Below are 26,235 nucleotides of genomic sequence, written 5' to 3'. Positions count from 1 at the left end.
ATGGCACATTTATAAAAGCTGCTTAAATATCCTAATATTCGTTTAATAGTCTAGTCGTTTACCTTATACATGACAAAGATAAGCAGAGCCAGCAGTAGCAGTCCAGCCAGGACAGCCAGAGCCACCACCCATCCTGGGACAGGCTGAGGGGTCTCTGAATTCCAGATCACCTTTAGAGAAGCCTGCAGGACAGAGACACAGGATAAAGACACAAACCTCAGTTGTAATCAGTGCAGTCAGTAACAAACACCATATATTCAAGTGCACAAATGTGATTGGAACTTACCGACGTTGTGCTGGTTGGGAACTCAGAATTCAGATTTTTATATGGCATCTCTACGACACTGAAGGAGGCTGAGGATCGAACATTGTACGATTTGTTTTGACTTTCAGCCTAAAAGGAAAGAAATCCACCTCCGTTTTTTTATATGTTAGCATTTGTGCAGTTAAAACAGGATGTTTTGTATCTTAAAGGCAAAAAATGGAAATATAATAAAGAAATAACTAGTCGAATGACAGATGTTTTTACCTTGAGAAACGTGTTCACAGAGAGTCTGGAGTAAATAAATAGAATAGCACTCTGGCCTTTCTCTAGACGGCCAACCCAACACTTAATCTCTTGGCACTCTGCATTCCTACAATCCTGTGTGGATACACACATACAATTGAACTTGCATTTGTGCATATTGATGTGGAGGACAGTGCAGCACAAAGGATCTAATATTTCTGATGTGAAGATTCATCCCATCTCATATTTTGCATTGTCTGGGATATTGGCATGATCTAACATTTTGGCGTAGTCGGCAGGACAGAATAAAGCAACGGTTCTCTCCATAAAAAAGTCGGAGATGGGATTTTTTCTTCGCACAGTCAGAAGATGGAATGACTCCAGGCCATTCTGGGTACAGACTCTGCGTCACTGATGTGAGGACCAAGTCTAAGCATGAGCCATTCAGACGAAGTCTGAGCATTGAAACACATGAACCTAAGATTATTCAATAAACTCTAAGCAAAAAAAAAGATAAAAAAGATAAAAAAGTAAATTATGTGAAATATTACAATATTACCAAAAAATTCTGTTTTAAAATAAATGTGATTTATTCCTGTGATTACATTGGGATGAATTTTCAGCATCATTACTCCAGTCTTCAGTGTCACATGATCCTTCAGAAATAATTCAAATAATGATTTTCTGCTCAAGAAACATTTCTTATTATCAATGTTGAAAACAGACGTGCTGATTAATATGTCTGTGGAAACTGTAATCATCCTTTATGGATATTTTTATGAATAAAAAGTTCTAAAAAACAGCATTTTAAATACAAAAACTTGTAACATTATAAATGTCTTTACTGTCACTTTACTGCATCCTTGCTGAATAAAACATCCTATTTCTTAAAAAAAAATGTTTTTACTGCCCCCATACTTTTGAACTATAGAATGATATTACATACATGTATATATAGACACACTTAAATTCAGTATAAAACTGCTGCTTTAGAAATGCTTCATAGAATGTAACAGTCTGTTAAAGGTGTGACAATACCAGAATTTCCAGGTTTTCTTCCCCTTGTTTGTCTTCCAGGTCTCTGCGGTGGACGCTGTGTCTGTTCCTCCCCTCTGCGCTGTCTCCACTGGTAGAGTTGTCATTTTTGTCAGTTAAGCTGGGATTCTAAAAGCAAAAGCATCATTTTATTATTAGACAAGATTACAGTACAATCCAATTGTGAACAAGCCAAGTTGTCTTTTCAGAATGTTAATATACTGTGTAATTAAAGGAATAGTTCACCCAAAAATGAAAATCCTGTCATTTACTCGCCCTCAAGTTGTTCCAAACTGGTATGAATTTCTTTCTTCTGTTGAATACAAAATGTGTGTAACCAAACATCTGTTGGGCCCCATTGACTTCCATAGTATGGGAAAAAAAAATACTATGAAAGTCAATGAGGCCCATCAATTGTTTGGTTACTGAAGTTCTTCAAAATATCTTTTGTGTTCAGCAAAAGAAAGAAATTCCTACAGATTTCAAACAACTTGAGAGCGAGTAAATTACGACAGAATTTCATTTTTGGATGAACTATCCCTTTAAGATTTTAGATCCTGTTAAATTAACTATAGCATTACATTTAAAAAAAAAAAAAACGATACAAAAGATTCGATTGGGGGGTACATACAGTGACATTAAGAGGGTTGAGCTCCCTGTTTGAGCTGCAATTCATGTTTCCGTCCACTTTTAATTTGGTAATGTAGAGCAAAGAGCCATTGTTGAATCTGTAGGGCCACTGTACATCCAAAATGGCTTTACTGAATGTACTGGGTCCTCGGTTCCTTAGCTGGGAAGATCAGTGATTACAGAAGATAGGAACAAAATTGTAAGCTATGCACTGCATAATTTTAATAGATAATGTCTCTGACCAATGATCTTCACAGCATTTTTTACCTCATAGATGTGCTGTACAAAAGGTCCAATGTCATCCTCCAGAACAGGATTGTCTTTTAGCTGCCAGTTAGCGATGGGTAAAAACACCTGCTCTGGTGCAGACACCCTACACAGGATTGAGCCGATAAATACACAATTCCAACTTCAAAGTAAAATGTGCGCTGAGTGGCGTTTCGTATTGATTGAACAGTTCACATAATATGTGCCACATAAATATAACAGAGATAATATATAAAGAGTCATACCCTCTTAATTCAACTTTGGCCAGGACAGCAAGCTTTGTGACAACAGAGACCAGATTGCTGGTTTTGTTGAACTGATTTGAGCTGAAAGCAAAAGGAAAAGATTTACTTTCACAATCGAGCAGAAGGTGGTGCTGTCGTTTCAAAAACTGATAGAAATTCAATGCATTTAGAGACAAAACATCCATTAAATATTACCATGGACTCATCTTTAAGTTTCAAAACTGCATTAAAAATCATCTAGGTAAAGATTGATGTGAGGGTGTGAAAAAAGAGTGAGAGACAGGAAGAAAAGCAGGATGTTCTCACAGAGAGACAAATACAGCCATTCCCTGTAATTACCATGTTAAAAAAAGTAATTTGTAGTCAGCTGGGAACTGTAGGATAAGAAGCTAAAACTGTTTGAAGCTGTATTGATTTATATGCGAAAGAAGACAGGAAGTACTTGAATAGTTACAGACAACCCACCAAAACATTTTTAATAAGCATTGCACAAAGCAAATATTCTATATTAACAATACTATCGTAATAGCAAGAAAGCATTAATTTAAATACCTCTGTATCTGCAAGTCAAACTTGACTTCTGTGTCCTGTTCGGAGAGCTGGTGCACGCTGAAGCGCAAACCTGCTATTATCTAAACAACACAATTGTACAGAAAAACGTCAAACGGAATAAAACTGCTGATTTATATGTTACTGCATGCAACAATATATATATATATATATATATATATATATATATATATATATATATATATATATATATATATATATATATATATATATATATATATATATATATATATATATATATATATATATATATATATAAAATCTTGTATGGTACAAATAATTATGCAGATAATTTAGCTCGGAAAGGCTGATGGTCACCTTAGTTCCTCCTTTCATTGGGTTCCCAAGATCACACACCACCACTCTGGTCTGATTCTCTTTCTTGAATGCACAGGACAGTCTAGATAATGTCTGAGACACATAAATAAATAACAGATGAAACCTCAAAATATCTCAAACAACTTCACTGTACACACACTCAAAAGTTTGGAAAAAATATTAAAAAATTTTTTTTTTAAAGAAATCTTTCACCCAGGTGCCATTTATTATTATTATTATTATTATTATTATTATTATTATTATTATTATTATTATTATTATTATTAATAATAATAATAAAACGTAATAAAAGTAATATTATGGAAATTTATTCATTTAAAATAACTGTTTTCTATTTTAATATATATCAAAATTTAATTTATTCCTGTCATGGCAAAGCGGAATTTTCAGAATCATTACTCCAATCTTCAGTGTCACATGATTCTTCAGAAAGCATTCTCATAATTTTTTTTTTTTAATTATCATTATCAATATTTGATATCTTGAAAATATCTCTGTGCAGCTTTATTTTTGTGGAAACTTTGATCCATCGGTTGCAGGATTTTTTATGAATTGAAAGGTGTCTCTTTATTTGAAATAGACAACTTTTATAACATTATAAATGTCTTTTCTGGATAATTTAATGCACCCTTACTGGATAATAATATTAATTAAAATCATTATAAATGTATTTTCTGGATAATTTAATGCACCCTTACTGAATAATAATAATATTAATTAAAATCATTATAAATGTCTTTTCTGGATAATTTAATGCACCCTTACTGAATAATAATAATATTAATTAAAATCATTATAAATGTCTTTTCTGGATAATTTAATGCACCCTTACTGAATAATAATATTAATTAAAATCGTACTGACCCTAAACTCTGAATGGTAATGAAGAAAAAATAAATGCAAAATGTATGCTTGACTGCCACAGAAAATAATTCATCAATACTCAAATAAATCAAAGTCATTTCAATTCCACTAAATGGTCTTAATGGAGCAATGTTTTCTGTATTTTTGTTAAAGCACTCATAGATTTTCCTTTAAGAGAGCTGACGACTGTCCAAACATCTTTTGCTCGTCTTTATAATTAGAGCGACTAGTATACTGTCCATGAAGTTTAACTGGTTATTAAATCCCTTTGAAACAGCCTTGTTAATAGTTGTCTCTTTACATGAGGTCACAGTAGGTAGGAAAGTGCATTTTATCAGATGAAGAGAGGCCACTGCTAACCTCACTGTTGCGCACAACCCCAATGAAATCTGCCTGAGATGGTAAGGTGACGATAAGGTCAGCCTCATAAGCCCCCTCTCCTCCATTCTCTGCTGTGACCGTTAGTGTCAGGGGGTTATCGTCACCTATGTAGATCTCTTTCTGGTCACTGGAGCACAAAACAACATAAATCGTACAGACACACACAGAGTTAATCTCCAGCACTACGCTGCCAGACAACACGGTGGAATTTAAGGCTCAGATGAAGCAATGACTCACCTCACAACAGACAGTTTTAAGTCTGGCTTGCAAATATTGTCTTCGCCACAATCCAGGAGTATGTGGGCCTGGAAAATCACAAGAGATTATGAAATATTAAAGACAGTTTCAATTTTTATACAATGCTTTTTAAAGTTGATTGTCTGAGGGCTCAGCATGCAAGTCCACGGTTAGATGTTATCTTTTGAGTGGCTGCTGCACAATATGACGTCTAGTTCATGGTTCCCACACTTTTTATCCAATAAGTTTCCTTGGTTTTCTAAGCATTAATGATAACGGAATCAAAATCAATTTGCAAGTTCTACCAACTCCATGAGCAGCCGTTACTGAAATGTACAGCTTTCTCACAATGAAAATAAATATTTCCACCACATTTTCCAAACCTAGAAAACCATTTTTTTAAATTCACCATTTCCAATTTGCCCGTGTCTGTCAAAGTGGGAACCCTGCTTGTATGTATATATATATATATATATATATATAACAACATTGTTAAAAGCCTGAAAGCCATTAATCAAGTCAACCATGGCAGTCTTATATACTGTATAAACTTTCTTCATCTATTCTACTGTCATCCTTTCCTACAGACAATGGAGTTTATGACACACTTTCTGGAGTTTATGAAACATGCATCTGCCCCACAACCACATCCATTAAAAAAAACACCATTCAAAAAAGTCAGTAAGACTTTTTTTTTTTTTAAGGAATTAAGTTAACACTTTTATTTAAATATATAAAAACATTTATAATTTTATAATTAGATTAATATTTAAAATGAACGTCTTTTGAACATTCCATTCACTAAAAAAAAGCCTGATTTTTTTATTATGGTTTCCACAGTTAATTTTTTCTTAAACAATATCAACAAAAAGTTTTCAACATCGATAATGTTTCTAGAGCACCAAATTTGCATATTAGAATGAATAATTTTTTAGAATATTACTGTTTTTAATATAATTTTGATCAAATAAATGCAACCTTGGCAAGCGCAAGGGAGTTCTTTAAAACACCTAAAAAAATCTTACTGACCACAAAGTCTAGTATGGGAAACTGTTGTACCTGCTTGGTGACATTTGTAGGTGTAGATTGGTCAAGGATGGGCAACAGGCCGGTCTTATCTGCTGCCGTTTTGAAATCCAAGCTGTACTCCATAAAAACCGAGATGGGTGTGATCTTATCCCTGAATTCTGAGTCATCCTGTTAAGAGAGAGAGAGAGAGAGGTAGAGAGCCAGAAGCAGATGGAGAGAGAAATGGGGCCTCTGTGTCAATGAGCTCAAGCCTGGGGAATTTCAGTCCAGCTTACAAGCTCTACAACATGCTCTTTTATGTCCAGAAAAGAGAGCTTTGGCTTTCCAGGTCAAATCCTTCTTTAGCTCTGTAACACATTGTTCCTTTTCTGAAAACAAAATAACGGCATATTCCAGTGCCAAACATCTGGGCTATCTGCCACTGCAGCTTTAAATGCAGAGCAAACACATATTTGATGACATAGAGGTATCAGCACTCCTTGAGACGGCCAAGAAAAGCAAAACTACACTAAACTTTTCACAGCCCAGTACTAGCAGAAGTGAGGAAAGAGGGACACATAGGGATTCTCTGTAGAACATGACATTGGGACCTGCATACATTTGATTTCCTATAGTATATACAGTGCACCTTGCCTGCACTGCAAGACGCTTTGGATAAAAACGGTCAAATGCATAAATGTGAATGGATTCGCTCACTATTAAATAAGCCTGAAGTTCCTCGCAGGCAGGTCCCTGGTTGTTGGAGACGGTCATGTTCTTTGAATAATGAGACATCTTGTTGTGGAGGAATAGCACCCGTTTGATGGCTCCCTTGTGTTTAAGGCGGTCCAGGGTCAGATCCACTTGGAAATCTGTGAATGAAAGGGTTTTCCAGGTCAGTCTGTACCCTTTTTAATTTTAATTATATTGGGAGTTAGAGAAATACAAATTGTAAGGCTCGATCGATCACACCAAGGATGATAACTATTATAATAATGATGAAGTAATATTGTTGTAATTCCTTTCAGAATTATTTATAATTTGACAATGAAACCAATGACAGCCAATCAGAATCCATCTAGCTTTAAAGAGCTCAAGCATTTAAAGTGCCAGACAACAGAATTGCAGCATGTTCATAGTAAACAGAATGTTATCATCTGCTTGTGTGGATGCTAATATACTTCAGGTTATTGTTATCTAATAGTCATCATTCTTGCTGTGAACATGCCTTTATTTACATTCTTCACATGATATAGCTTCTCTTTTAAAAGAAAAAGGCAATTTAATGGTAACAAGCAAACAAATGAAACTGTTTTGAACACAAGCGGTCAACCCTGAAACCTCCAAATGCTGTGATACCCTTGATTCTCTGAAAGCATTCAGACGTTATAAACTCTGTTTCAGTCTGCTTGAAATAACCTGGGGTTAACAGTCTTGCTCAAAAGACACAATTGTTATGGCTCTTGGATCAACCCTATTTAGTTTCACTAGGGACCAAACGGCACAGATATATAAACATGGCTTAAAGGTGCACCATGCAACTTTTCTGTCTGCTAGAGGGCGCCTATTCAAAACAAAGGTGTAGTTTGATTATGCCAAGTTTGAACACAGCATCTTGGGACATGTGGTCTTCACTTCACAGCCAGTGGAAAAGAACAGGGCAGAAATCATGTTCATAGATGTTGTTAGTGTTGTGGAGCTGAGCAAGGCCGCTGGAACGATTGTTAACGATATGAACAACACATGTTGTGTGTCAAAAATAGTTTGAGCAGCGGGACTTTTATTATGACGGGACACAGTTGCCGGCGCTTTTCCGGTCACGGGTATGAGGTAACGCAGCTCTGTTTTTCATATTAGATACATTTGAGTGTACATTACTCTGTGCGTTCGCTCAGCAGCTGCTATGACACTTGTTCACACTGCTAAGAGTAAAGTGTTTCTGCCAAATAAAACCGGAAACCGATGGTAACGCAGATATGACGCAATTGACTCAGATGTCCCGGCTCCTTGGTTAAAATTTTCTCACGATTTACAAAAAGTTGGAAACATTTAGGATATTGTAAGTACTCAACTGAACAATATATATATCACTGGCCTAGTGGATTTTGGATATTTTAATGCAAAAATACAAAATAGTGCACCTTTAAAGGAACCATAAGAGCATTTGACTTAAAATTATCCTTTAACTTGAAAATATACATTTAAAATTCAAAACATTCTTCTTCTTCTTTCTTCTGAAGATATTTTAAAGCATCTTGGAAACCAAACAATATTGCATTGATGATTGCATTGAATGAAAAACCCTGAGACATTTTCTCAGAATCTCTTCTTTTCTGTTCCACAAAATCAATGAAGTTATACAGTTTTGGAACATCATGAGGGTGAGCCACACTCATTTAATGACATAAGACAGATCACCCACACTAACATGCCAACAACGTCAGTATTCAGACACTTGGTCTGTCTAATCATGGTGAGGTTATTAAAGTAAGAAAGAACTAGTGACTATCTATCACTATGCAATATAACAATCCCACATCCTGCGCATAAGCATGTAAAAACACTGATACTCCTTTCAAATAGAGGGGTTTACATAGTGTAGGTGGCTTTTGCCTTTATGATGTGTGTTTAAAGGAATCCTGTCATAATAAAAAAAAACTTAAATTAAATTACAACTAATATATATTTTAAAAAAAACTAATATTGTGAAATCAGGTGCCCATCATTAACGCTTGTCTGGGACAAGTGAAGTTTTTGAAGAGGCAAGTGATAGAAAACTTTACTTGCCTGACCGGACAACTATCCTGATTAAAACATCAATAACAAAAATAACTAGGGAATCACCAAAACGCGAGTATGATTCTGCATTTATTTAGTGTAAGTGGTGACTGATAGTTAATAATAATATAATATATAATGTACTGACTGTAACAAGGTTGTGCGGTTGAGGCTCGCACAGCCTTGTGGTGAGAAATGGAAACAAATGAGCCCAGCTCAAAGAAACTCAGTAACTCATACCACTGTAAAAATTCTACATTTTAAGTTTTTATATTTATAACATACGATACAATTAAGCAACATAACATGACCAAGTGCTGAGTAGCATCACAAATTCAAAGACTCAATTAACATGTAATTCATTTTTTTCATATTTAATATTTAGTTCCAGCAGCGAAAAAGTTTGAAGACCACATCTCTCAGCAACACTCAACCATGTTCCATTACCGAATGATTCGGCATTTTACAACTTAAACTAATTGTTTTTGGTCACTTCTGATTGTTTAGATAACACCTTTTTGTTGTGGTAATAAAAATAGACCTAGATGAACAATACCGTTTAAAATGACTTACAATAATGCCATAATAATATAACCAGCAAGTAACCATGTGGTTTTATTGAACAACGCTCTTAAAATAAATACAACAATTTACAAACAAACAATTTGCATATTTAGAAACCTATTGATGTATTCTCCTGTGTTGAATTTAAGTGGTTTATGTTACAAACTGGTAAAATTGCACACTTTGCATTCCTAGATTAACATTATAAGCACCTCAGACTCGCAGCATATGTAAAGATGGAGTTTGTTACCGGATGCTGCTGAGATGCATGCAACAGTGCAACACTTTCCTACGAAACGCAAAGCGTGTCATACTTTATATGCGTTCCCAAATGCGCGTTATTGGAAACCCGAAAAAAACAGCACAAAGCTTGCTTGGAGCTGCATTTAAAAACACGTAACACGTCTTCCTTTACTCTGAAACAAGCAGCGCACAAATGTATATAACTGAATCGAAGCCTTTGTGATTTCACAATAGCACCATGCTATATTATGATTTTTAAATGGTTTCAATATATCATGCAACCTTTGAAAATGGTCTAATAATGCGGTTCATGGATTCTTGTTTAAGGATTACATCCCTTCCGGTATTTTGTAGGTTAATCGAAGCAGGTAAACTGCAATTGAGGATTTTTTTTTTTTGCCTTCAGGAGCACTTAAAGGGTTTGTTCACCCAAAAATGAAATTTATGTAATAAATGACTCACCCTAATGTCGTTCTTTACCCTTAAGAACCTTACGAATCAGTGAATCGATCAATGGTTTGGATCGCCAATGTCACGTGATTTCAGCAGTTTGTCAGTTTGACACGTGATCCAAACTAAAATCCCGTGACATTGGCGATCTGAACCATTGAACGATTCACTGATTCATAACCGTTTAAATCTTTATTTGAGGAACACGGAAGAGAAGACAACGCTGAATAAAGTCGTAGTTTTAGACATTTTTGGACCAAAATGTATTTTCGATGCTTCAAGAGACTCTAATTAACCACCTGATGTTACATATGGACTACTTTGATGATGTTTTTATTCTCATTCTGGACATGAAGAGTAAAGTGTGCATAGACTGCATATGCTCTGGGACTAAAATATAAAATATCTTAAACTGTGTTCCAAAGATGAACAGGTCTTATCGGGTGTGGAACAACATTAGGGTGAGTCATTAATGACATCGATTTCATTTTTGGGTGAACTTACCCTTTAAAATACTCTTATTTAATTAAGGAATCCCGACAGCCGTATTTTAAAATGTAATATGATAAAACTTTTGTGAAAATGCTTTCCAGCATTTTTCCAGATTCTTTGATGAATAGAAAGTTCAAAAGAACAGCATTTTGTTAAACATAAATCTTTAGAATTGGTCTCTGTAAACACTATGGACACTATAAATGACTTTACGGTCTCTTTTGATGAATTTAATGTGTCCTTGCTGAATAAAAGTACAAAAAAAAAACACTGACCCCAACTTTTGAACAGTAGTGCATATACCTACTCTCAAATCAAAACAACTGACACACAGTTTGTGTTTTTCAACTGTAAGCAGCAGATTCATTAAATGGCAGGCCTTGCACCGTACACATCCGCAGCTTACACTTGCATTAACGGCAGCCATTAGCTCAACCAGAGCATAGGAGAACTTCAAAGCACACAGAGAAATAATGAATTGGAATCATGGTCTGTGGTCTCTGAACAGTGGGCTGCGGGTCTGGTAGCCATTACACCCCAGACTGTGAGATCCATGTGAAGGCTTTGTGAGCACCGGACGCTGGGCTTTTAATAGCTCTGCTCCGTATGTCCGGCTCCAAACACATTGGTGCCTGACACTCCGAGCTCTAGTTCCCCCCGCAGCGATCCTCATAACACACACCGCAACAGCAGGACTCTGTTTACAGCTGCCATGTGCTTCTGCTACTTGCAATATTAGGTCCCATTGCCCTGAATAATACGCATTTCCTTTATTTGCATATATAAAGAAATAAGTACTTACGAAGGGTAGACTGAGCTCCCTTGCCATTTGCCTTCAGACAATATTTCACAGTGAAGCTAAGAGAAAGAATTACAGTAGAATTATGTTAATGCACATTATTTTCAGCATATTCTCAAAGCAAATAGGCAAGACATATAACTTAAAGGTATTACTAATGAAGAATTTTCTATTGAAGGACATTTTCATAAAGACCCTCAAACATTCTAACAGGGTGTTTTTAAAAAAAAAGGTTGATGTATTATTGAAGTACATTTGGGATAACTACTAGGGATTCAAAATATTTGTACTATAATTTTGCAGGTGATGTAATACGATTAAAAAAAGTTAATATTGCAATGAGTGTAATGCATTTTTATTTGGCCATTGTGCTTACATCATGCATTAATTTTTAATCTACATGAACATTTTGAATCTAAATGGCTTACTGTTTGCTTGAAACTTAAAAAAAAAAAACCTTGACCTACCAGGAAACTGTGGTGGTTGTTTCAGGCAGGGTGCAGCTTTTGTCTTCCGGGTTCAGGATCTGTGGGCTGATATCCAGTGTGGTGTTCACACTGATGACGGGACGAGCCCTAACAACACAAAACAAGTCTGCCATTTCAGACGGGTTCCTTATAGCATAAGATGTTACTAGACAAATCACCGAGGTTAGTTTTACACGATTCCCTGCAAATTAAACGGCTATTTTTTAGCTGTACCTTTAAGAATTCTATATGTAAATGACCTCTGTTATGCTTGGTTATCCTTACTGCATTTAAAGGGATAGCCTGTGTTAGTCTCCTATGCGGTTTCCGTTTTAAATAGCGCTCTCGAGGTCTATGGCAGCCGATGCTGTTCACGTGATCACCATGATGCATTTGGGGGATACAACGTAAAGAGCATAGGAGACTGGCACAGACTACAACGAAATTGTTGAATAAAGTCATTATTGTTGTTTGTTTTCGCACCCAAAAATGGTTCTCATCCCTTTATTAAATTAAGGTTTAACCAATGGAGTCACATAGACTACTTAATCAATGTTTTTACTACCTTTCTGGGCCTTGAAAGTGTTAAAGCGCCGTCTATGGAGGGGCCTGAGAGCTCTCATATTTCATCAAAAACATCTTCATTTGTGTTTCAAAGATGAACGAAGGTCTTATGGGTTTGGAATGACACAAGGATACTTAATGACATCATTTTTGGGTGAACTATCCCTTTAATTAATGCCCAAGTCACAGACCCATTCATGAGGGCAGGTAAAACTGCAAAACACTAAAATACTAAAGTTTGTTACATCAATACAAATTCTGAATCACCCATTTTTAGAGCTTACTATACATGCAGTAACAGTCTGGATGGACTGATGGAAAGAGAGTTTTAACATTATAAACGTCAGAGTATGGGGTAACTAAACGTTTGACTGCTGTTTATTGTTATTCAGAACAGTAACCAGCTGACTGTACATAATGGCTTGTACAGGCTTATTATGTATAAATGTATATGGATTAATTTGTGTAGTACAGTGTCAATCAATGCCTGGTGGTCTTCCATGTACATGATGGGAAATGTTCCACTCTGATTTTCTTTTAATTCAGGCCGTAATTGCCTCCACTACTTGCACATGAAGCAAATTAAATGCTGCTGAATTAAATGAGACCACCTGCGACAGCTTATCCATCCTGATCATAAAATTCTAATCAAACGCACATGTGCTTTCAAAGTGCAGAATAAGCACACTACCTGTACAGAATGGCTTTGTCAGCTCCAAACACCCCAACGATCAGGTCTACAAGAGGACAGAGCGTGAGAGAAAGAGCGTGAGAAGAGTAAAAGAGAGGAAGTGACTTTGAATTTAGGTGTTCGGATCTAATCAGTTGTGCAACATTGAAGAGGATGTGTAAATCAAGACTGAGTGTTGAAATCTAACCAGGGTATCCGTTCTGATCAACATCTGTGCCTCCATGCATGGCGTAACCAAAGCTAGAAGGCATGGAAGCAGACGCCCATGTTCCTTCTAAAACTTGAGAAGCCACAGGATTCGGCCCTGTGGGACGCCCGTTATGGATGTACACCAGGCCACGGTGGAATTGCCCACCATATGGGGCAGCGATAGCCACATCTGAGAAAAAAAATAGAGGGATTAAATATAGTACTGGTCTGGTTATTGAATAACTGTCATGGGCAGTATTGTATATAAAAAATGCTGGTACAGCCATTGCTCAAAAAGCTCATGAGTCATGATTACAGTTGCACGATGAGGCAAGGAAGACAGTAACAACAGCTTATGACCATGACCACAAATGACTATGTACTGTCTGGCGGTCTATGCAAGTGTGGGTTTCTAAGAGTTTAGCACACAAATACAAAGAAGAAATTGAGAAAAGTAAAAAAGTACCATTATATCCGTCCATGTTGAGGTCTCCCACACTGCAGATTGAGCTTCCATACCGAGCATAGATCTCAGAGCCGGTGAGTTTGATGGCGCTGTTGAAGGAGAAGCCACCTTTTCCTAGGTACACATAGACCTGACCCACCTCCCTCAGTTTCCCATCTGAGCCACGGTCCATGAACAGAGGAGCCCCCACCAGCAAATCTATCTTCCTGAAGGGGAAAATAAAAGGTTTATCCTATTGGAAAAGATTACAGCTATTCAACCAGCATGTTGAAACGTATTGCTAATTTCTCAAATAAATGAAATAAAAGCACAGTGCTAAAAAAAAGCTGAGCTGATTAAAAAAAAAAAAAAAAAAATCTCACTATAAAAACAGGGCCTTTCTCAACAAGTTCAGGCACAGAGCAACTTATCAGAAAAATGTAGGAAACTTTATCGTCACTGTTGCACAATGTTCAGATTTTAGTTCAAAAAGCATATATATAAAAAAAAAGAAAACGCTATTGCCAGAGAATGAACATTGCTGTACCCTCTATTAAGGGTAGATTTACTTGGCAATAAAAGAGATTGTGTAGATCAAAAATAACAATAGGTCACAAAAACATTAAAATGTCCAAAACATAGGTGAACGCAAACAAAACTCTTTAAAATAACCATTACTCCCGTTGATAAACAAAACTGACTTACTTGCTGAACTGAATAAATGACATGCCCCCTTTCATTCACTCACATTCTTATTCACAAATGATGTCACAAATTTAATCTTCGTGAATCTCTGTTCATTCAGTGCCACTCCAAGTCTTGTTCAGACTTAAAGCTGAATTCAAAAAAGCACACTACTGCCATTTTGACTTGTAAAAATGCCACCAAAGCAGTAGTGTGCTTCATCAGGAAGACACTTGAAGAAATTATATGAGTGCTAAAGTGAACAAGATTGGTGTTCACTAGTAAGATTCATTTAAAAGCACAGATGGTCTTATGAACCGCTAATAGAGCGGTTCCTAATAGAGATGCTGACCTAACAGACACCACTACATACAGACACAATTAGGCATGTGCCGATATCAATTTTTCATGTTGCGATTAATTGATGAAGTTTTATCACGATATACGATATTATCACGATATTGAAATAAGTTGCAAAAAAAAAGTGTTGCCATAGCATAACAGCTTTAAGAACTATTTTTGTAAGAACAAAAATAACTGAATGTTTAAATACAATAATGCACCAAAAATATATACAGCTCTGGAAAAAAAAATAAGAGACCCCTCATTGAGAAATCAATGTTATGTGGTCTCTTGATATTTTTCAGAGCTGTAAAAGTACAATTTTCAAACAGATTAAATTGCAAAAAAAAATAGGCTATAAAGAACAACAGGTAACAAATTACAATAAGGTCTCATTATTTTGATTTTAATGTTATTAAACAGTAACTAAGAAATGAACATAGAATGATTCATTCTTTATAAGTATTTTTCATTGTCAGTTTGGTAATAATGAATTAACATGTTAACTAATGAAGTCGTATGTCTGAAAGTTTTACTGAACAATAACAAATAATTAGAACAGTTCTAATTATTAGGGCATGTTGTAGTCCAGATTAAAATGTTTAAGTTTGAAAATAAATAGCCTATTAAGTCTTTAAGTATTAAGTATTTGGTGCTTTGATGAACAACATTGAGATTACAAAAACGAATGGATGTTTTAAAAACTACACGCGTTTTTTGTTTGTTTGCTGGTTTCCCGGGGTAACAGCCGCATTCTGCAGTTCATCAGCGCCCTCTGCTGTCACTGAGCGGCACTTCAGCAGCGCGACTGGTTCAGTCATGTGCAAACGCACGTTGGGCTTGTTTATATCTGAGCGCGTGTCCCTTTGATGCAGAACAGCGGTGTTGAGCATTTATATACGGTTGATGGGCAAAGTATTCTTGAATGCATTATAAAAATAAAAAAAAAGTGTTAATAAATTATTATTTACGATATTTTAAAGTGCCCACGATAACAATATCGTGCATATTCATTATCGTGATAAATCGCATTATCGAAAATCGGCACATGTCTAGACACAATATTAGGAATATATACACATATATGAAACTGGAAATGAAGTGGATAATGGCAATTGGAGAATTATATGTAACAGAGCTCATGCTGCTCTGATTGACTTACTGCTGATATCAAGAGTTGTTTACATTTAACTGAGCCTCAACATTCTGTCAGTCCAGCGGCTCAAGTTGATTTTTGAAATCAACACAACTATTTCTAAAGTTTTGAAGCCTGATCACACATGCTACAAACTCTTTACAACTCTACAATTTGGTAAGTTTCATCAGTTTTGAAAGTGTTTCTGCAGTCATCATCATGGAGCAGCGTCGCCAGAGAAGAACCAGTGCTCTTCCCACACACCTGAGGGGATTCTTCTCTTCCAGTCCAGACTCCTGTGAGCTTTCACAGCTGCCAGCTGTAGTGAGGTTAGATCACAATTACAGCTGTATCTCTGAGAGAGCTCAAAGCCCCACAGGTTTGGAGGAGCGCTACGTGAAGAACGCTGCTGTCCTTCCTGACATCCGTCCAGCAGCTTCAGTCTCTTCAGTGGACGTGTGTCAGCAGGAAGAGCCTGTCTTAATCCACGGCTACAGCGTGCAGGAATACCAGGACATCTACCACTCTGTGGTGGAGCCCATGCTGAAGACACGCAGTGGACGGCGCCGTCGCTACAGTCTTAAACTGGGACTGAAGATCAAGCAGCGGCTGTGGGAGGCACTGAACTGCCCTTCACTGGTGGAGATGGAGCAGCCTGATGGACACGTCCTGATCGCTGAGAGCTCCTCCACAACCAGCAGAAGCTTCAGTCCTCGAATCCATGTGGACATCAGTGAGGAGCCCCTGCCTGAGGAACCCCGAAGAAAGAAGCCCAGACACTGAGTCTTCACAGTGTCACATAGAGCCCGGAGTAAGACCCAACGGGATTGACGTATTTAAATACTGTATATAGTTATAGTTTTATGAGTAAGTTTTATTTTGTCAAATAAGTTTTTGCACATTGTTGTGAGGTTGCTTGGATGTTTCTTGTTTCTGGTGATTGTCAAAGTGTTGATAATATGCGGTTCATAGGTTGTTCTGGTTTTTGATGCTTTGCTACATGGTTGTGGGATGTTTTGGATGGTTTCCTTTGCTTGACATGCGTTTATTAAGGTTTTCTGCGTGGTTATTGCGTTGTTATGGAGTTGCCGGACGCCTCTGATTGCCATGTGGTCATCAGGATGTTTTGAGTTAGGTTAAGTTAGGTTAGGGTCTCTCACATGGTTTGCAGCTTGACGTGCTGTGAGGGCTTGTGTGCATCAGTGATGCTGAGAGCTATGCCACTGGTATTTCACAACTACTGGTAGGGTCAGCCATAGTGGACAGGTCTCAGCTGAGATGCCAGACGAAGACAAACCACCTGATTCTGGACAAGAGCAGATTGACCCGATGTTTCTGGCAGAAGATCAGTTTTGCAACAACATCAGAACAACATCCTCCAAGTAAGAATGACTCGAATAAGGTAAGAATGATGTAACTGAATAATTTTATTCTTGATCTTATATTGTGTGTTACCACAATGTAAGATCAAGAATAAAATGATTAATGCATTCTATTATATTATAAATAAATCTAAACGTACATGTTATATACATTTTAACTAAAACTGCTGTCAATTGATTCAAATATTAAATTACTATTAAAATAAATGCATTTTTCCGTAAATAATTAAAATAAATTAATTATTTACTGAAATAGGGGTTTCTAGAGCACTGTGGTTAATGAAGTGAAAGAATTATAAAAGTACACACTTTACTCAAAGAGTTTTATGTATAATGTTGTCTGATTAAATATTTTATATATCTTGCAACAAGACAAAGTGCAAGATATTATGCTCTTTTACCTTAAAGGAACAGTAATAGGATAGTGTATTTAGTTCTAATATTTTATTAGACCCCACAAACTTTCATTGTATGAGCACAAACAGTTGAAACTATTTTTTTTTTTTTGCAGCAAGTCATACATGTTTGGGTGTCAAGTCATACAACAACATGAGGGTGAGTAAATGAGGACATTTTTAATTTCTGAATGAACTGTCCCTTTAATGTGTGTGAGCTTGATTTCGCTAAAGCCAAGTGCTTTTGACTCACAAAAAAACTGAATTCAGCAGTTAGTTTTGAACATGACATCAAACTGCAACACATTTTCAGGGCCACAACCTGCCAGTTGAGAAAACTGATTTAAAAGTATCCATTAGTCCATGAATGGACTTTCTTGAAAGAAACTTGTTTATGTGTGTAGGAATCATTAACCTCCCTTCAGTGAGGAAAAACATTTAACAGCTAAATGTAGAGCATCACTTAACTTACCTGTCATTATTGATGTCAACGGCTGCTACAGAATATCCGAAGTAAGCAGCCATCTAAGGTGAACAGAAAAGGAGGAAATTATAAGTAATTATTATTATTATTATGGCTGGGTTTGGTGGTGCCGCCTACAGTACATGGATTCATTTTTTGAGCTTGGACTCAACCATGTGTTGATTCTAGCTTAACTGTTAATGTCACAACAGTTGTGATAACACAACTGCAGCAATTGTGGCCTGTTGACGCCACACCTCATCCTCTTTTCTTCTCTCACTCTTGAGTGCTGGCGACACTGCTGTCAATAGGTTGCAGATGTGCTGGGACATGAGTGGATTTAGGACATGAACTCTACCCTCGTAACAAATGTTGAAAGTAACTCTGCCATGACCACAAGATTGGGCATGTCATGTGACCTCCAGGCTGCTCACAGGCAAGACTGATTGTGGTAAGAGGAAGATAAGATAAGAAAAAAAGGTGTCACTCACCTGTGAGCCTGTGAAATTATACATAGACTCCATGTTTCTCCCATTGAAAATGTTGACCTAACAAAACAAAACCAGACAAAGAGCTGTTTCAAGCAGGGTTGCGTCACTTTTATGGGCTTTTTTTTTCAGATTCCTGACCAAAAATAGTATTAAACTCACATAACCGAGAGCCTTCTCCCCTCTAGGAACTCCTGTGACATAATCTAGAGAGGCAGGAAGAACTACAAATGAGTTGCACAAAACAATGCTTTCATTCAGCAGTGAAGCTTCTTGATCCATTTACAAAGAAAAATCTGATTTAAGCTAATCCCATAATGCACTACTTAGGTTTGCAGAGGTCAGACCAGCTCAAACAAGACACTGACAACTCATGGTTGTGGGTTGCCTAAAAATGCACAATTTATTGTAATAAAATATTATTACAAATTAAAATAATAGTTTTCTATTTGAATACATCATAAATTGTCATTTATTACTGAATTTCCATCATCATCACTTTCATTATTATTACTCCAGTCATCCTTCAGAGATTATTCTGATTTGCTCCCCAAGTAACATTTGTTATTATTATCAATGTTGAAAACAGCTGTGCTGCTTAATATTTTTGTAAAAAAAACATTAATGTTCTCAGAACAAAGTTCACAGAATTTATTTGAAATCGATATCTTTTGTAACATTATAAAACTCTTTACTGTTACTTTTGATCAATTAAATGTGTCCTTGCTACATAAAAGTATCTTTTCCAAAATTTGAAATATAATCAAAATGTCTTACCATCGTCACCATCTTCATTAAAATCCCCAACAGCCACAGAGTAACCTAAGACAGAAAGAAATGATGACATAAATGTCTGCACTGCATTTCTGCTGGTTTACGGTACACTCAAAGCACCCAAACAGTCATTACATCTGCAACCCCAAATTACATTGAGCTCTACGGACTTACAGGTATACAAATATAAAAATCACACAAAAAATAATTACAACTTTCAAAAGACGCAAAAAAAGGCTTACCCAAATAGCTGTCATCATATTGAGCCCCGGCCGACTTGGTTGATAACTGGTTGCCATAAGGAGTAAAAAACTCCTTATTGTATCTGCTGATGACTTCAGTGATGTCATCTGAGATCAGCTGACCTGAAAAAACAAACAAAAAAAAACAGTTAGAATAATACCAATAGCTAAAGTGTTTGTTTGTTTTTGTTCCAAATGCATATGAAATGAAGTGTGCAAGTAATAGAGGTCTTTAACCTGCATGTGATTATTAAGCAAAACAAAAGAAAAGCAGCAGTGCCAATATATGCATAAATGCATGCAAACTTTAATAGTATTTATAAACATTCAACAAAAAGTACTAAAAAAAAAATCATCACATCTTCCTTAATCATCTAATATGATTTTTGTTATGGTTGTATGTGCATTTTTTGTTCTTTTTTTGTGGTCTCTTATCTTTTACAATAACTAACTGAAAGTCATGGTGCTACTTTCAGTGTAATTCGGGTTCTCTTGGTTCTTTTGGTCCGAACCGAAAAAGGAAATAATATATTTAGCTCTGGTTAGCTTAGCAGCTGTCATTTTTAAGAATTAACCCAATGATAAAAAAAATTACTTTGCAAACTTTTGGACTAAATCTGCTCGTTATATGTGCGCATGTACAATGAGAACTTGTGAAGCACTTATAAAATGTGTAAGGACTCAAAACTATGATGAGAACAAAAAAACAAAAACAAAAACATATGCTTTCTGTCCTTTTTAGAGTCGCATTTGGTGACATCACGTCCTATTTTTGCTTTGTTTAGATGTCTTTGTTCCACGTTGTGTTCATATTTAAAATGCACCAGAGTTTAGTTTGGAAGCGGCCCGAGACCGGGAAAGGTGGGTTGTTTGTTTGGTCGCTTGATTGGTGCACACCAGGGTTCAAACGGCAGCGTTCACACTCGAACAAACCGCACTAATGGTGAGCAATCGCTCCAAACCTGACAAGTGTGAACACACCCTCAGCAATGCAATAGGAGCTCAGTTTGTTCAAAAAAGCGATGCAATAAAGTGTGAAGCAACCACAATGTCCTTAAATGGCCAGTAGTCCAATTCATTTCAGTGAATCACTTCCTTCATTTCATTCATTTATATGAACTGCTAAAAACTGATGAAAATGTTTTATCATTTTATAGTTCTAAGAAGTCTCGTTATTTCTTCATAGCAATTTTTTTTACTGCCTAATAATACTTTTTCTAATAATAATCCCCTAATATATATCATTAAAAAGTTATGTAGAATTGTTTTGTACCTTGCAGTGTAACTAACAACATATTTACAGTTTACATTGTATACATAACATGTATTTAGTTTATCTCACTGTTATAAAAAATGAATGTCATAATAACAAAGTAATTCATTAAATGTAAACAGACCGAAATAAAGATTTACTTCAACCTAGCCAAGGTTTGCTTAAGTTTCTATCAATCACACCATCACATTCACATTTCTGAAAGCATTTTACTCTCAGCAGGGAGTATAATTATCATACCAGCACAAAAAAGAGACACTCAGCAGAAAAACTAAACACACAAAAAAAAAAAACACCTAGAAAGCTTTTTTAAAATGAACTTTTAAAACGAACACCGCAGGTCATGGAATTCATGAAAGATGTGTTTTAATGTCTTTTCTGGGCAGGGTTCCTAACATGACCCCACCCTATGAGGTCATAACAGAGCTGCAACTCAGTAAACAACCATTTTAACATCACACAGCCCGACACAAAACATTTCAATGAAGCCACAGACTCATCTCCACTGCAGGAGACAGCATATGATTCTGCATTATTTATTGACTTCAAAACAGCTCCCTCTCTTCTGAGCAGCTTTTCTCCCACAGGCAGGGACCGGACACATTTGTAAATTTAAACAAGTATTGCAGAGGTTGCGCAAACATTCACTAGCCTGTTTTTGTGTCAATCTGAACTTGCCCTTGGAAGCAAGACACAGCAGACATTCTCTGAGTCACAAAAACCCCTGACAGAGCACATTGTCGTTTCCCCATTCAGTGCCTTTCAGTGTCAAATTTACAGAAGGACAATAAAATAAAACCGTTTACCTTGCCAATAAAAGCTTCCTGGTCCTCCAATAACAACACGGTTCTTCTGAAAAATACATAAAAACATGTATTGTACATTCGGCAAGAATAGACAAGAACATAAACATACACAGCAGGGTAAAAGCTGAAAATATTAAATAAAAAGATATATAAATATAACACATTTTGTTATTAATGTTGACAAGAAAAAGCACCAGCACAATTCTCAAATAAAACATTTTAGAAAATTAAATGTTAGGTCCAAAATGGTAAACCATCAGATATAGTGGGGTTGATATTAGTTGTTTGTATAGTTTGTAGTAAAAGTAGTTGAATTTGTAATGCCATGAAAGAGGCCATTTTCATGGCAAAAGTTATTCAAGAGATTCATAAATACAATAAAATAAAATAAAACATGTAAAATACAGCCGTTTAAAATTGTACTTTTTGGGGGTAAAATCTTACTAACGTCCTCAAGTGAGCGTACTAAATAAAAACGTCTGTATTTATGAAAATTAGACATCAAGCGCCTTTTATATTTTTGGGGATATACTGTATATATAAATTAAAAATAAATAAAAATGTAAATATACAAGGGAGCACATTTCTGTGGAGTTAAAAAAAAATACCTTAACAAAGTCAGCACTGAAACCTGCTTGACAAAATCCTTGTCCCTCAGGTGAGTTTGAGTCTGATGAAAGAACAAATCATTATATAATAATATCAAAGTCATTCATGTATTCGCAAGAGGCAGAAATAATTTTGAGGAAGTCTCAAGGTGAAGGGAAGGCGAGATAGAGGAAGACAAACTTCAGACAGAGGAACTGTCATGATGATCATATGACCACTGGCACATCGACTAGGAAAAAAACGTATCAACTCAGACAGGTCTTAAAACCATACTGTTTTCAAAGATGAGGATACACAGCACAAGTATGATATCCCATAAATCTGTTCATTTCTGAGGAAGGCTATTAGATGTGACCCAATAAGCGCATGAACAGCCTCAGGTGAGGTAAAACCCTGTGATCATGTACATACTAGAGCGGCAGGGCGAATATTCCACAATGTTATTGCCTTTCTTCAGGTAACATGTCCCGACAGGCTCTCTTTCTGAGAATCCATACGTGCTCCACTGGTAGAGAGGAGCACATGCCTGAAGAAAATAGAGAAAAATGTGCAGATTAGTACACAAGTAGGAATCATACTCTTCTAAATCATTCTGCTGACATATTACAGCAATACTTATTTTGAACGTATTTATTTTAGTGCCATATCAGCACTGAAAGTCAAGCTCAAAGTTATTTTAAATAAAAGAAGCAAACAGCTTCTTACAACAATATAATAAAGAATATTTCCATTTCAATTTGATGTCTGACTTGTTTCAATCAAGGATTTTCTTTAATATAGAATCTTTAATATACAGCACGGCTTAACAATAAGGACATCCCGGGGTCATTGTAAACAGGGTTCCTACGCATTTTCAATTTCCAAAACCTCTCAATAGATTTTCAAACCATAAATGATTAACACAGCATTTAATTTGTTATATAGTACAATCATCTGTAAACATTTTCTCAGGTTTTTTTTTTTACTGGTTTTCTCAAAGTGATAACATGATGAGAAGAAAGCTAAAACGCTTCATAAGCTGCATACATTTCCTCTGAGTCGGACAGATTTATTTGATACTGTAATCGTGTAATCGTTTGATGTTGCATCCACCAAGCATCAAAGAACAGTCTGAATTATTTGATCGTTTGCTCCTGTATCGGTTGCTGGTTTGAGCGGCACACACACAATCGTTTAGTGAAGTTCAAAAGATATTTGCATCTCAAAAATGTGCGCCTAGAATCCATTCATTCGTGTTCGACAATCACTAAACATTTGCCATGAAATCACTCTGCTTGTATGATACATTTATTTTTAGAAATTCTTTTTTTATATTTTAGAGTACTGAATAGGGAAAGAGTCTGGAAACAAATATTTTTGTTATACGTTCCAGACCTGGGGAAACTATGCGTAGATTTCATCCTAAAAGTGTACGTGCATACAAAAGCTAGATTTTGCCAGAACCTGCACAAAAATCCCTTTATAAATCACAGGAGACAGGGGTAACTGCAGCTTGGGGTAATGGGCGTGGCAGGAGGTAGGGGCGTGGTGAGAGGTTTCTCATTGGTCAAAGGAGCTTCCTCCTGGCGACTGCATTGGCCAATCAGCAGTAACCATAGTTTTACCATAGTATGAATCAGTGGAGGAATGCTTTTTTTATTTTTTTTATTGCAAACACAACTCTTCGAAATATAACATTTCCAACAATGTACATATTAGTCAAGTAAACTCATTTCGCACAGAGGAATGAGTTTTGACTTAGAACAAGTCTTTGATGACAAATTCAACTGACGTTTTAAAAAACGTAATTGTAAAAATGACTATTGAATAAATGTTTTTGGGATAAAATGTTGTTGTTTTTTGCTTACTTGATTAATGTCACTTAAAAGTAGTTTATTAAACCGGTTTTACTTCATTTTATATTATATGGTAAGTGTTTGATCAAACACGTATATGTATGCCTTTATACAGCAAAAACGTTTGCTGTACCATTATCATCAAAATAATATTACTTTTAGTTTGTATGTAGCCAACTTTAAATGAAAGTACAAAATTAGTATGCCTTCAAAAGTGTCAGGAGACATTTTTATCTTTAAAATAATAATTTGTTTTTTAATATTTTTATTTATTTTATTATTTAGTTCAAGTACAGACATTTCAAGTATAATACATTAAAAATACAAAGCATTGTAAATACAGCTCAAAATGTGTAAATCAGAGAATAACAATAACAAGTATAAAATGAACAATACAAATAAATACAAAAATCTAAGTTTATGAATCAAGGCAGAAAACTTTTTTATTTGTGATCTCATGTTTGAAAGGGTTTCAAAGTATACTGTGAGATCAGTCTTCTAAAAGGTAATATAGGAGGGGTTCTTTTATTTGTGTCATGCATATAAAACTTAAATTTAATTATATAATTTTGTTTTTCAGAAAAATATGGGTTTTGGAAACAAAGTAAAATGTCACAAGGTTCTAAATTCTAATACTAGGAATTTCTATTTTAGGAATATCTATTTTAAAGTAAGTCCAAAATGAAATAGAAAAAGGGCAATACAAAAAATAAATGTTTAATATATTCAAGTGATGTGTTAAAAAAGTGCATTTATCACAAACAGTATGAATGTTTTTTTAATGATTGATCCTAAAAAAGTTGTGGTGGTGATGACGTCACGTAACCCGCGCCATACAGGTTTTGAAGGTAGCATACTTTTGAATGTATTTTTAATATCATTATTGTTTTTTTAGTGAAAGAAATGTATTTTGTCTTGTATAATTATTTGTGCAATTATAGTGACCCGCTTTTATGCGGATCAGGAAGCTTTTCGCGTCCTGGTCATAGACCATAAAAAGACCTCAAAGCACGCCCCATTCCTTTCCGACCTCATGGCACGCCCATTGCTCCAGTCTGCAGTTACCTCTACTTGGATCACAGCCAGCAGCAGATTGTGCACCCTGTCTCCTCCCTGAAATCCCCATATATGGAGCTTACGCCTAGTTTTACTATGCATGACCTCATCTGCATATCATTTGCATGCATATTCCCATCCAGGTGACACCATGCTTAACACTGTCAAATGTAAAAGACATTGAAAAAGATTAGATATGGACTATAAATCCCATTTGTGCCTTACACATTACATTGCTTAAAATCATACAATATCCTTTTTATGTTGTAGAATAAATATATCAAAATATCCATAAAAACAAACAGGTATTTTTTTATTTATTTTTTAAATTATAAAGTGTTATTTTCATTAAAAAATATTTTGTTAATTTTAAACACTTCAAATCAAATAAAATGCATGCAGTATTGCTGATAATGTCCCTGAATGGAAACTTGTCCTCTCCTTATTCTGCCATTGGCGTAATCCTCCAACAGTGCCAGCAACGCCATCATGAAGCATTACATACCCGGGTCACCGGCGGATTTATATGTTACTAACAAATAGACTGATCATTAACACCTTGAGAAAAAAAATCACAGAATTAATTTAAATTAAAAAATGTAATAGTGAACACATGCTTCTTCATGACGGTTTTGTAATTAACACCGTAATAGTTAGGACCGATGAGCAATTGTGCCTCATAACTATTTGCAGACTTTGACATTTTATGATAATATATGTACATTAAGGTAAATATTTCGCTTTTACACCGTGTTCTGCAGTTCTCTAATAAAAGGGTATTTCATGCTATTCTGTCTCTATATCACATGTAGTCACGCCATCTCCTCCTGCAATTGTGGACAATGTGACTAAGGCAGCGCTGATTATTATCATTATTGTATTATTGTATATTTTTTTAAATACATTTTGAATTCCGTTTGGATTTTACTACATGTATATAGCCTAAAACAATCGGGACAAATAACACTGTTGGATTTAATCTTCA

General features: G+C 35.7%; 1 protein-coding gene across 1 annotated transcript in view; it reads right to left on the bottom strand.

The window, feature by feature from the left end:
• itgav (integrin, alpha V) overlaps nucleotides 1-26,235 on the bottom strand; it is a 34,771-nt gene that overhangs the window by 3,060 nt on the left and 5,476 nt on the right. Inside the window, exons 4-29 of the mRNA XM_067443574.1 lie at nucleotides 22,771-22,885; nucleotides 22,359-22,420; nucleotides 21,751-21,796; nucleotides 19,672-19,794; nucleotides 19,433-19,477; nucleotides 18,818-18,861; nucleotides 18,659-18,715; nucleotides 18,177-18,229; nucleotides 13,788-13,993; nucleotides 13,320-13,511; nucleotides 13,133-13,178; nucleotides 11,878-11,985; nucleotides 11,414-11,469; nucleotides 6,802-6,956; nucleotides 6,136-6,273; nucleotides 5,077-5,144; nucleotides 4,819-4,966; nucleotides 3,574-3,666; nucleotides 3,238-3,317; nucleotides 2,686-2,766; nucleotides 2,441-2,546; nucleotides 2,175-2,333; nucleotides 1,547-1,672; nucleotides 530-643; nucleotides 287-394; nucleotides 63-182 (exon numbers count right to left, since the gene is read on the bottom strand). Of these exons, the coding sequence (XP_067299675.1) occupies nucleotides 63-182; nucleotides 287-394; nucleotides 530-643; nucleotides 1,547-1,672; nucleotides 2,175-2,333; nucleotides 2,441-2,546; nucleotides 2,686-2,766; nucleotides 3,238-3,317; nucleotides 3,574-3,666; nucleotides 4,819-4,966; nucleotides 5,077-5,144; nucleotides 6,136-6,273; nucleotides 6,802-6,956; nucleotides 11,414-11,469; nucleotides 11,878-11,985; nucleotides 13,133-13,178; nucleotides 13,320-13,511; nucleotides 13,788-13,993; nucleotides 18,177-18,229; nucleotides 18,659-18,715; nucleotides 18,818-18,861; nucleotides 19,433-19,477; nucleotides 19,672-19,794; nucleotides 21,751-21,796; nucleotides 22,359-22,420; nucleotides 22,771-22,885 (2,649 nt within the window). The remainder of the gene's footprint in view (nucleotides 1-62; nucleotides 183-286; nucleotides 395-529; nucleotides 644-1,546; nucleotides 1,673-2,174; nucleotides 2,334-2,440; nucleotides 2,547-2,685; nucleotides 2,767-3,237; nucleotides 3,318-3,573; nucleotides 3,667-4,818; nucleotides 4,967-5,076; nucleotides 5,145-6,135; nucleotides 6,274-6,801; nucleotides 6,957-11,413; nucleotides 11,470-11,877; nucleotides 11,986-13,132; nucleotides 13,179-13,319; nucleotides 13,512-13,787; nucleotides 13,994-18,176; nucleotides 18,230-18,658; nucleotides 18,716-18,817; nucleotides 18,862-19,432; nucleotides 19,478-19,671; nucleotides 19,795-21,750; nucleotides 21,797-22,358; nucleotides 22,421-22,770; nucleotides 22,886-26,235) is intronic.

Source organism: Pseudorasbora parva, chromosome 5 (assembly GCF_024679245.1).
Source record: "Pseudorasbora parva isolate DD20220531a chromosome 5, ASM2467924v1, whole genome shotgun sequence".
NCBI classification, from domain to species: domain Eukaryota; kingdom Metazoa; phylum Chordata; class Actinopteri; order Cypriniformes; family Gobionidae; genus Pseudorasbora; species Pseudorasbora parva.
The sequence above is the reverse complement of the archived record's forward strand: the minus strand, read 5'-3'. Positions and strand labels throughout refer to the sequence as shown.